Consider the following 13416-nt stretch of genomic DNA (forward strand, 5'->3'; position numbering starts at 1 on the left):
GATGCTATTTCATTAGTCAAGTTCTGAAGTGTCCCTTGAGAAAAGCGAGTGATTTAAAAAAAAAATACCAAAAAACATTTCTTATAACTCCAGCCTTTATGTTCCTACTAGAGGCCTGATGCACAAAATTCATGCAAAGGTAGGCCTGGGCAGCTACGGTGGCTGCCCGGACCCCTCACTCGCAACTATGGGCAGCTGCAACCCCGCTTGGTCCTGGAAGGATGTCTGGAAAGATATCTGATCTAATTAGCATATTATGCTTTAATTATTATAGATTTCCAGAGGAACCCTTAAATTCTTATGTATTTTTCAAAGGTATTCAATAAATACATGAGCATGTGTGTATGTTGCAAGTTTGTATGTATTTCTCTTCTTCACTTTACGAATCTATTGTTCACTTTATATGCCAAAGTAAATTTCAGGTTCATCAAAGGTTTAAAAAATATATAAAATCATACAGTAATCATACAGCACTAGAAAAAATATGGGAAATTTTATTTAATGTTATATTGTCAAATATCATAAAAGGGAAGATTGACAAATTAGACTGCATAAAAGTACAAAATATAATCTTCATAAAGTGATATTGATCTTGAGGTAATACTTGTAGCTCCCGCTCTGTCTCATGGATGCAGCTCCCTTCACAATGCCTTAGACAAAGCTAATTCTCCTCAGATACTCAAAGCTCTATCAGGTGCATTGAAAGACAATGAAAGACTATTATATCCTACATTTCCTAGTGGAAAATATAATTCAGTGGACTGTCTTCATGCTATTTCTGGTAGTTGAACTTAAAATTTAGGGGATAAGGGTGATAAATGGTGATGGAAGACTTGATTTGGGGTGGTGAACATACAATATGATATACAGATGATGTGTTGTGGAATTTGTATCTGAGACATATATAATTGTGTTAACCAGTGTCACCACAGTTAAATTCAATTAAAAAATAAAACTTCAGAAAATGATGATTTTTTTATGATCAGACTCACTACCTTACCTTTCAAAATATAACTAGGAAAGAAGCTATACAAATTGTTCAAAATTTCTTCCTAGTCAGAATCATTAAGGCATATTTCTTTTTACAGGTACTTTGGATTTATTGTTTGAATGCTTTCCCAATTATAGAGTTAAATCAGTTGAATATGTAATGTTAGCATAATATTTTTAAAACATTAATATTAAAATTGGGATACTTAAAGATTGATATATGAGTCATTCTTTCTGGAAATATGTCCTGAATGCATCCAAGTGGTAACTTCGTTAGTTTAAATTTTGTTATGTAGCTCAAGACTGCGGAAACTGCTCTTAGAATATTTGGAGAGCCACTATTTGGAATGAGAAAGATGGAAGCTGCAGGGACAGTATTTGAACCAATTTGCACTTTGTTCATTTCTGGTTGGGGCTGAGACTAGGCCTAGAAACATGTAAAAAAAGCTTCTGTTTTCTCTGTACTAGAGCTTCAACCATATTGGATCATACATTACATTTTACAAGCCCGTTGGAGCCACATTAGTCCTTTCTCCTTAAGCCTGGAGGCTTCTTTTCTGCCTTGACTTCCATGTTTTTCTGTTTTTCTTAATGCAAACACAATTTTTCTAACAATTTTTTGGTCAGTTCCTTAAGGCTACTGTCATCTATTTAATGGAATTTCTTCCACATATTACCTCCTTCTATGTTAACATTAAAAGTAGATACCATTATACTTCCTAGTTTCAAGATTTTGCTGCAAATTACTAAGGAGAAAAATCAAAAGGCTTAAAAAAAATGATGGTCTTCCAAATGTTTCAGGATCTCCCAAAGCAACTGGTCTGCCTTTATTTTTATTTTTTTTTCCCCTTTAACCTACTACAAGAAATTAACCAGAAAGGTTTTATTTTCTATTCTCACATCACATAGAAGGTTAGCTACCCCTCTGAACTCTCTTGCCAGATAAATAGAATTGGAAGTGAGGAAAAAAAATCAGCCCCTGACAACCCAGACTTGGCCTTTTATGTAGGCATTGGTATTGCTACAAGCTGGTGATTCTCCTGTTGAACATAAACAATTTCACAGAACATCAATATTAGACAAGGCAACTCAGGGACCATGGTGGATTAAAATAAAAACAAGATCAGTTTGCAGTTGTGTCTGAACACAGACAAAACACAAACATTTTGATTCATCTGAGTGAAAGCTGTTTCTAACCAATTATAACGCTACTAGAGGCCTGGTGCATGAAATTCATGGAGGGGGTGACCCTCAGCCCAGCCTCTGCCCTCTCACAGTCTAGGACCCTCTGGGTATAGGGTCTAAGCTGGAACTCAGACATGCCTCTCCACTGTGCTCGCCAGCCCTGAGCCCGGCTTCTGGTTGAGCAGGGGCAGGGACAGAGGAGGGAGAGTGTGGCTCAATTAGAAGCCAGGCTCGCTTGCCCCACACCCCGCGCCCACTACTGGGCCGGGTGTTCTGGGGCTAGGCCTGCTGGGGGAGGGGCTGTGGGAGGTAGAGGCACTGTGGTCACACCCTGTCCACCCTCTGTGGAGGCTCCGGACTGAGGTGCTGCCGCCTCTCCCAGTGACACTTCTGCGGAGGGGCCATGGTGCTGGACCAGCTCCACCATGGCTCGCTGGCCCCGCCCTCTGCCCACTGGTTGTTCTAGAAGGTTGTTTGGCTGTTTGGTCTAACTAGCATATTAGTCTTTTATTATTATAGATTCTATTCTAGTTTTCCTTTTGTTAGATAAGAATTATTAAGACAGCCAATCATAGAATTAGCCCTGATTCCTATCAGTCATTGATCTGGAGCAAAATTCCATTTCCTTGGACACCCCCTTCCAAAATGATATTTATTCATCTACACTGAGTGGCCAGATTATTATGATCCATGAAAACATAATAATCTGGCCATTATATATATATATATATATATATATATATATATATATATATATATATATACATATATATATAATATTAGAGGCCTGGTGCATTAAATTATATATATAAGAATCTGCCCACTCAATATATATATTAGACACCTGGTGCATGAAATTATATATATATATATATATATAGCCTCTCTCTCTCCATATATATATATATATATATATATATATATATATATATATAGTGCCTCTCTCTCCATATATATATATATATATATATATATATATATATATATATACACATATAATTTTTTTTAGAGGCCCAGTGCATGAAATTGTGCCTGGGTGGGGTCTGGCCAGCCTGGCTATGAGGAGGGAACATGGGTGGTTGGCTGGCATGCCTGCTGGTCGAACTCCTGATCAAGGGGACAATTTACATATTAGCCTTTTATTATATAGGATATACACTGAGTTCAGAGATCATAATAATCTGGCCACTCAGTTTATGCTACAAGTAATAAAGCCAAGTTGTTCTAGAAGGCGTGACTGGTGGTCTTTGGCTGGAGGACAATGATAAGAGAGAAAATGAGAGCTAGATTGTGGGGTACCTGCTGCCTATTTTAAGGATTTAGCTTTTTCTCTGAGTGAGACTAGAAAAATTTTTTTAACTTTTAATATCATTTTTAAATGTTGTAATGGTTTTCAATTCACAGAAATAGTTCAAAAACTTTATGGAGAGCCTGCACTTCATTCAGATTTGCAAATTATTATCATTTTGCCCATTCGGTTGACATATAATCTTTCTTCTGAATCATCTTAGAGTAAGTTGCAGAAACCAATATGCCCTTTACCTCTAAATAATTCATAGTCTGTTTCCTATAAATTACATGTATAATGATCAAATCAGGACAGTTAATATTGATACAATGTTATTCAATTTTTAGGCCTCATTCAAACTTTACTAATCTCCTCCATAATGTCTTAATGTACTTTAACCTGGTTCAGGATCCAATCAAGGATTATGCACTACATTTAGTTTTTTATTTTATTTTTATCGTTGTTGTTTTCTTTTTTTTTAATCCTCACCCTAAGATATTTTTTCCCTTAATTTTTAGAGACAGTTGAAGGGAGGAAACTTGGGGAGAGAAATGGGAGAGCGAGCTAGAGAGAAAGAGGCATCAATATGAGAGACATATAGATTGGCTGCTTCCTGCAGCAACCTTTAACAGGGTCTAGGTATTGAACCTGCTACTGAGGTATGTGTCCTTGACCAGGAATAGAACCCTCAACCCTTCATCCACAGACCAACACTGCAACCACCAAGTCAAACAGCCCAGGGCATACTACATTTGGTTTTCATGTATCTTTAGATTTCTTTCATCTATAACAATTACTCAGTCCTTTTTTCTTTTTTCAACAAATGCAGACCTTTTGTTTTGTGGAATACTCCAACTTGTGTTTGTTCATTTCTCTTCAAATTAGATTCAGTTTATGAATTTTGGAGAAAAAATACTACATAATAACATCACCATTTTCTAAAATCAGTTGATCATATGTTTGTGAGTTTATTTATAAGCTCTATAACTTTGATACATTGCTCAGTCTGTCTATATATGTCAATCCCACACAGTGTTGATTATTATAGCTTCATACTATATATTAAAATCAGTTACTATAAGTCTGCCAACTATTACACTAATGTAGGTACTTTGCATTTCCAAATACATTTTTGGATTATTTTGTTAATTTCTACTAAATCCTGTTGAAATTTTTATTGGAATTATATTTTAATTGTAGATAAAATTGGGCTTTGAATATCATTGAAGTTTATGATCATAAACCTGATGATTATCTTCTAGGGTCTTTTTTTTTTTTTTTTTTTTTTTTTTTTTTTTTTTTTTTTTTTTTTTTACCAAGTGATTTATAGTTGTCACTATAAAGGCCAGGCATGTATTTTGTTAAACTTATGCCTAGAATTTCATATTTTGGGATGCTATTTTAAAAGAAAAAAAATTGGATTTCAGTTGTTTATAGAATATGAAAATATAATTGATTTTTGTATGTTGGTAGTATATAATCTCGCTAAATTTACTTGTTAGTAAAAATCTTTCTACATGTTTTCTAAAATCGTAGATGAACACATTGAGCATATTCTGACAGCTGCTTTAGCTTCTTTGATAATCTTTCATATATACACACACACACACACACACACACACACCGTATTTTCCGGCGTATAAGACGACTCCCTAATTTTACAGTTAAAACATAGGTTTAGGCCTATATTCGCTGTATAAGACTACCCCCCACTTAAAAGAAAATACTTACTTTGCAGTCAAGATCTGCAGGTAATTTTTGTGCACTTTTGGTCTTTGCCCCCAATTTTCGGTTGAGTTTTTTTCATTTCAAAAGTTGTCTTATATGCCGGAAAAATATGGCGCGCGTGTGTGTGTGTGTGTGTGTGTGTGTGTGTATATATATATATATATATATATATATATATAGTATATATATATACTTGTTTCTATTGGCTAATTTTTTCCCTCATTATAGATCACATTTTCCTGTTTCTTCACATGCTAGTAATTTTTAATTTGATGCTTATATATGGTGAACTTTATGTTGCTGAGTTCTGAAATTTGGAATATCCTATAGAAAGCATTGAACTTTGTTATAGAGGCATTTAAGTTGCTTACAATTCTGTTTGGTCCTTTTGATTCTTATTTTTAAGTTTTTGTTTAAAGATAGGTTTAGAACAGAAATCACAATTTTTTTTTTCAGTATTTTTCTTTAAACATAAGGGACATTTAGTCTTCTTTTCAAAGCCATCTCTTTTAAACACAAATTTAGTTTAAGAGGAAAGTATGTCTAGAGATTGAATGTGTTTAGCCCTGTTGCAACTACTCAACTTACATTTTAGTGTGTAAGTAACCTAATCCTACCTTACAAAAGAGTAACATGCAAATTAACCATCACTCTGCTCAAGCCACACCTACCAGGCAATCAGAGTGAGTATGCAAATTAACCCCAACCAAGATGGCTGCAGCCACAGAGGGCAGTTGAGAGGCTTGGGTTTCCTCAGCAATAGAGGAAGCCAAGCTTTCCTCACACCCTGGCTGGCCTAGGCCTCCACTCAAGTATACAAAGTTTCAATTATAGAAGGTAAACAAATTCAAACAGAAATGGCAGCTGCCATGGAACTAGCAGGAGGCTTGGCTCTGCTTCAGGCTACAAAGTTTAATGGATCATGCAAGATAGGGGTAGGGCACAGAGAATAGGAAAGAAAGTATTGCAATAAAAATAAAAAAAAAATGGTAGTGACTAAAACCAATATAGTAGTAGAGATGATGAGATATATTTTAATAGTAGCATTGCTAATTAATAGAATTCACTGGAATATTATAGATGAGTTATGAGATAAAATATATATTATTGTTAATACAGCTCCTAGAGCTTAAGACGATCCTCAGTTATAAGATGGAAACTTCATCCAAATTCGGCTCGGATGTTAAGACTGATGATACCACATACACACCAAGAGGGTTTAAAAATGTCTGTTACTCACATAATGAGGCTTACTGGGAGATCAGAATAGCACCCAGGCATGTGTCCAAAAGTCGTTTTAGAGAGCAGGGAAAGGGGCTTAGAGCTGTAATGGTGGTTACAGGGGTGTGACCACTGGGAGGAATCCTGTGCACAGATAGGGGCTTGTGTGGTCTGAACCTAATGCCAACAGGAGAAAAACCCGGACTTTTTAGTCAGCTTTGACAAATATGGGCACAAGGGGAAAAGCTGTCAGCACTCAAATATAAAAAAAATACAGAGCCTCTTACGAGATTTTTGTTGTTGTTTGTTTGTTTGTTTGTTTGGAGTATCTGGAGTTATAGAGTTGCCATTGACAGAGATGAGGAGACTATTCATTGAAAAAAGTTTGGGGGATAAAATTCACAGATTGTAGTTAAGCATTTTGAGTTTCAGAAGTCTCTAAGATTTGAGTTGGAGATTTGTAACTTTTATAATTTATCTTCTTTTGAATTACCCATTAAAATATTTTCCAGGTATTTATTTTTTATAAAATTTACCGAAGTAACACTGGTTAATAACACTACATAAATTTCAGGTGCACAACTTTACAATATGACATTTGGGTACTCTACTGTGTGCTCCCCACCAAAAGTCTTGTCTCCTTCCACCATCTATTTGAGCCTCCTTACCCTCTTTGTGCTCCCCTTAACCCCTTCCCCTTCTGGTAGCCAACATTCTGTTGTCTGCATCTATGAGTTTGTTTTGTTTGCTCCTCTTTGCTTTATATTCCACATAATTTACTTTTTACAAACTAAACTGCCCACCAAGGGTCACTGCCTAATTTAAACAAATAATCAAAGTTGCACAATTTTATAAGAGCTTTAAAATCAGCTCTTATGAATCATTTAAAGATGTACACCCTACTCTAAGATAGCTGATTTCTTTGGACAAAACAACAGGCAAGGGAAGTAATTTGGAAATAGGTGAACAGCATTGATAATAGCCCTTGATATTTGTTGAAAAATGTTGCATGTTATTTTATGTGTAGAATGTATTATTGCAGTGAAACTTTAATAATGTACAGGGCTTTCTATTCAAAATTAATCTTCTGTAATATTTGAATTATTGTAATTTAAAATTATGCAGCTATTTGTTTAGATGTAAACTTAATCAGTCTGATTATTCTAAAATATTAGCTATATTGATTATGTAATAAATTGCAATCTGTAATGTGTTCCCAATTAGAAACATGTCCAAATTATTTTCCTGTTTGCTTTAAAATAATTAGATTTTTAGCTTGGTTTAGTCACGATGGAGAAAAGTATTTTCAGGAGCAGTTTGGTTTTACTCTCCGAGCAAATTGGAATTGACAAAATCAATACCAATGCCAACTTGAATAAAATGAAACAATCTAGTAATTTCTCGGGTTTTCCACAGTCCCATGAGAAATAATGCATCTGTTAGACAAAGCCACCACTTTTGTTCCTGGGTGATCTCACATGTTGTGATAGTTGATCTGATATCACTACTCTTCTCTTCAAGTCAATGTTTTTAAAAAACAATTTTTTAGACATTAGACCTGGGTTCCAAATGCATCTCTGCTCTTGAAAAATCAGCAAGTCATTTAATGTCTGTAATCCTCAGTTTTCTCATCTATAAGTGTGAGGATTAATATAAATGATCTCCATTTCTATGTAGCTCAAACATGCTTTAAGGTTATGATTTAGAATTAAGCTATGTAATTGAAACATTAGAGGTCTTTTGTCTTACCCCTAATCTGATAAACTGACCTGGGCATGTAATGTAAGTGAAAATCATTTAAACCCACACTGCAAGGAAGGAAAATATTACCAAACAGAAAGTTTTGTTAGAGGCATAATGCACAGTTGAAACTTATGTCCAAAGGCTTTGTAATTGTAAAGGCCATTTAATGAAGCAATCTGCAGCATGCAGTTCAGGAACAATTAGTGTGCAAATGGCTAATAGTCTTCAGAACACCAGTCTCCTCCCCAGTGGTTTCCACATGGCATTCCTGTCATCTCCTCCCACTTCTTGCCTCTTACCCATCTATTTTCTTAAATGTGAGACTAATTCAGGACTAAACGCTTCTAGATAAAATTTTATTTTATTACTTCATGATTTTTATTTTGTATTGAATTTATTACGATGACATTGGTTAATAAAATTATATAAGTTTCAGCATGTACAATTCTATGATACATCAGCGGTATATTGTATTCTGTGTTCACCACCCCAAGTCAAACTTCCTTCCATCACCATTTATCCCTCCTTCCCCCCTGTACCCTCTTCCACCTCCTCCCACCCCCATTCCCCTCTGGTAATCACAATGTTATTGTCTGTTGTCTATGATGTTGGTTTTTTTTTTGTTTTTGTTTTTGTTTTTTTTTGTTTGTTTGTTTGTTTGTTTTTTTTTTGTGTGTGTGTGTGTGTGTGTTTTATCCCTTCACTTTTTCCACCTGGCCCCGCAACCACTCCCCTCTAACACCTGTCAGTCTGCTCTCTATATCTAGGAATCTGTTTCTATTTTGTTTGTATGTTTTGTACATTAGTACTTGTCTTTCTCTGACAGGCTTATTTCACTTAGCATACTCTCCAGGTCTAACCATGCTGTTGCAAAGGGTAAGATTTCCTTTTTTTTTTCTGTACAGGTAAGTAATATTCTACTGTGTAAACTGTACCACAGCTTTTGTATTCACTCATCTACTAATGGACACTTGGCTGCCTCCAAATCTTGGCTATTATAAATAATGCTGTAGTGAATATGGGGTGCATATATTCTTTTGAATTAGTATACCATATTTCTTTTAATATATCCCCAGAAGTGGAGTCTCAGGGTCATAAAGTAGTTCCATTTTTAATTTTTTGAGGACTCTCCATACTGCTTTTCACAGTGACTGAACCAGTCTGCATTCCCACCAACAGTGCATGAGGATCCCCTTTTCTCCACATCCTCACCAGTACTTTTTGTTGTTTGTGGCAGTGTCAATTTATGACCTATGCCCATTTTTTTATTGGACTGTTTGGTTTTTCAGGTAGAAAAAAATTTATTAACTGGAGTTTCCTGCTAATACAAACCTTTGGACAAATCCCTTAATCACCTCCTAGCTCTAACCCACACAATCCTCATCACCATGCAACTTGCCTCAGGCATTAGAAATTATCATCTAGAAGTGGAATTATCTAGGTGTGGAATTATCAGTTCCTCCACCAGGCAGATGGAAAAGATGTACCTGAAGAAAATTTCTGCTACTATAGTGTCACAGAGCAAATGTGAAGATAATGTCCCAAGTTGGGTCTCCAAGCAACTTTTCCTACTGGAATATTATTATCAATAGTTCTATTGTAATATTGGAGTAACATAATAATAATACCTTCAGTGAGCACACTGAACTGCTTTATAATTTCTAAAGCACTTTATTTCACTTATTCATTTATTTGACTTATATTTGGTGATCACCTACATAAGGGCCACACACTATTCTAGATGCTATTGACATAAACAGTAGGCTTTTTAATTAGTTTAACCTATCTACATTTACTATTATTTTTTTTCTTTCTAAATAGGAAAACTAAAAGCTCATCAAATCATGTAACTGATAACTATCAGAGTCATAGTTCAAATGCAGGTCTTTACAAGTATTGTTCTTTATCTTAAGCTTTGTGAAAAAGTCTTTATGGTTGACCTTGTTTTATAGGGAAGTTACTTCTAAAATTCCAAACAATTGGCAGATAAATATGCATTGTGGAGAAAAGGCTATTGGATAGTTTGATATTATCTTTATATCCTTGCCCCTGTTTAAAGGAAGTAATATATATATATATATATATATATATATATATATATATATATATATATATGTATATATATATATATATATATATATACACACACACACACACACACACACACACTTGGCTTCTGATAAATATTGGAGTGTATGGATACTAATGGAATGTACTTCCAAATGCCCCATAATATATAACCTCTTAGTACCTTAACGATTTTGTTTCAGATTAAAAAATGGGAAGCCTCACTTTGGCTTTTAGATCTAATTTACATCCTTGAATATTGCTTATAAGAAATGCTATTTTTGAGGAGACTTGAGGTACTTTTCTAGATCAATAAAATTATATATTTTTTTTCCTTCCCATTTTGAATGATCCTTGTGAGTGATCTATAGGCCAGGACCCTGGGGAGAATTAGGACAGAGAGATAGGGGTCAGATAGCTCAAACTCCTAACACCATATTTCTTTATATATTGAAGTGAATTCACTTTTACTACCTTTTAATTTCTTCATCCTTTTGTTTTGTTTTGTTTTCTATGTTTTAGGTTACTGCCCACATGGCTATCGGGAATGTCAGAATGGCCAATGTTATAAACCAGAGCAAAGCTGTAATTTTATAGATGACTGTGGAGATTCCACTGATGAAAACGAATGTGGAAGCTCTTGTACTTTTGAACAAGGCTGGTGTGGCTGGCAAAACTCCCTGGCTGAGAACTTTGATTGGGTTTTGGGCATTGGCTCTCATCAAAGCTTAAGACCCCCCAAAGACCACACACTTGGAAATGAAAACGGTAGGTTGTTAGGTTGGTAGAGTCACTCTAATCATATTCACAATAAGCATCACTTCATCTTCCCTGACAGCAAATGGAGTGTTCTGGAGAGACCACCATGGTTCCCAGGCAAGTAAGTCAAACATTTAGTGAGTGTATTTGTCTCCAAGCACTGCCATAACCAAGTGCCACCAACTGGATAGTATAAATAACAAACATTTATTAGCATACACAACAAGCATTTATTCTCTCACAGTTTGGGATGCTAAAATTCTGAAACCAGGTGTCAGTGGGACTGGATTTGAGGGCCTGAAGGGAGGAGCATCTGTTCCATGCCTCTCTCCTAGCCTATGGTAACCTCACATTTCTTGCAGAAGCTATTATCCTTGTGTCTTCACATTGTATTAGCTCCATACATATCTGCTTCTATGTCCAAATTTCCTCCTCCATTTTTAGGACACAGACATGTTGAATCATGGCCCACTCTAATAACCTTATTTTAAATTGGTCACTGGCAAGACCCTATTTCCAAATAAAGTCACATTTATAGGGACTGGAGATAGATAAGGACCTGAACATCTCTTAGTGAACACAATTCAACCAATAACAATGAGTATTCAAAATCTAATCTTATGGGGAAGAGAGAGGATAATGTATGCTGCCATAAGGCACATTTCCTAAAGAACACACACTTCATCCTGGCACTCATTTGATCTGTTCACATTCTCAAAATCCTCATCTCTCAAATGGCGATAATAAAATTAGCCCTGTGTGCCAAATAGGTTGTACAGATCAAATGAGGTGATGTGCATGCAGGGAAAGCATGTGAAAGCTGTAGAGGTGTCACGGTAAGATTCATAGGTTAAAGATTTTGGGGATTGTCGTTTTTACAATGAAGGGCTGAAGGCAAATCTCAGATATACTAGTGAAAAGATATAAGGCATTAGCAAGAAGGGGCCCTGAATTCCTGGGTGCTAAGAGTAGGGAGAAAAAAAAAGTCTAAATATTAAAATTCCACAGGCCTATGAAAAAACAAAGCTCTCCAAAACAGCCTGACCAAACCAGAAAATGGAAGGCTTAAGTTCCACCCAAGCACTGAGCTCTACATACATACAATGTTTGGGATATTTGGATACACAAATATAAAACTCAACATGTTTCCCACTGTGTTGACTATTAAAATTCTCAGTGTTTCATTTATACACTTTACTTATGACTGCATTTTTAAGGTTTCTTTATTTATTTCTCATAGGTAATTTTTGCATTGTTTTTCAATAACTGGATAGTCTGATGGGTCCTTTAAATGATTTCTATAACTATCTTGTTGATACAATAGCATAAATTTCTTGTCAGATGAGTTAATCTGCATAGTATAAAATACTTTGCTAAAAGCATACAGTTGGAAATTGTTCTGTAAGAGAGTGGGAGGCAAGCCTCCTTTTGTTTGGCAGCTCAGATCATATGATATATAATTAAAAACTCTAACCATTCATCCATTTATGGACACCTAGGTTGCTTCCATATCTTGGCTATTATAAATAATGCTGCAATAAGTGTTGTGGTGCACTTACCTTTTTTAAAAAAATATATATATATCTTTATTGATTTCAGAGAGGAAGGGAGAGGGAAAGAGATATAGAAACATCAATAATGAGAGAGAATCATTGATTGGCTGCCTCCTGCATGTCCCCTAATAGGAATCAAGCCTCCAACCCAGGCATAATGTCTCCAACCTGAAGCGAACCTGGGACCCTTCAGTCCTCAGGCTGATGCTCCATGCACTGACCCAACCCAGCTAGAGCACATTTACCTTTTTGAATTACTATTTTCATTTTTTTAGATAAACACCCAGGATTATAAGGTAGTTCTAATTTTTTGTGGAACTTCCATACTTTTTTCCACAGTGGCTGCACCAATTTACATTTCCACCAACAGACCACGAGGGTTTTCTTTTCTCCAAATCCTCAACAACTCTTATTTCTTATCTTTTTCATAAATAGCCACTCTGATAGGTGTGAGGTGATATCTCATTATGGTTTGATTTGCATTTCCCTGATAATTAGTGATGAGCATCTTTGTATGTGTCTGTCAAGTATATTTTAATTTATAAATAACTCAAAGATGGAAAAGCTGAAATAATTCCCCCATTGTTATTTAACCTTAACTGAATCCTGTCCTTGTTCCTAGGGCACTTTCTGTATCTGGAGGCTACTCCGGTGGGCCTTCGGGGGGAAGAAGCACACCTCAAGAGTGGTGTGTGGCAAGAATCCAGTGCTGCATGTACCATGAGCTTCTGGTATTTCATATCTGCAAAAGCCACGGGGTTCATTCAGATTCTCATCAAGGTAGGATCTTTGCCCATGATGCTTTGAGTTTAGGGAAGTTTCCTACAAATAGCACATGGCCAAAAAGGTTTTAATTACAACTCTGCTAACAGGGCCAGAGAA

The 13416-nt window shown here is 35.6% G+C and overlaps 1 protein-coding gene across 1 annotated transcript in view; it reads left to right on the plus strand.

The window, feature by feature from the left end:
* The window catches only part of MALRD1 (MAM and LDL receptor class A domain containing 1), a gene marked incomplete at its 5' end in the record, with an annotated part of 553418 nt that overhangs the window by 274989 nt on the left and 265013 nt on the right, over positions 1 to 13416 (plus strand). Inside the window, 2 exons of the mRNA XM_084867858.1 lie at positions 10745 to 10990; positions 13157 to 13314. Coding sequence (XP_084723984.1) covers positions 10745 to 10990; positions 13157 to 13314 — 404 coding nt within the window. The remainder of the gene's footprint in view (positions 1 to 10744; positions 10991 to 13156; positions 13315 to 13416) is intronic.

The sequence above is a fragment of the Pipistrellus hanaki genome (assembly GCF_964339955.1).
Source record: "Pipistrellus hanaki genome assembly, chromosome: 1".
Lineage (NCBI taxonomy): Eukaryota > Metazoa > Chordata > Mammalia > Chiroptera > Vespertilionidae > Pipistrellus > Pipistrellus hanaki.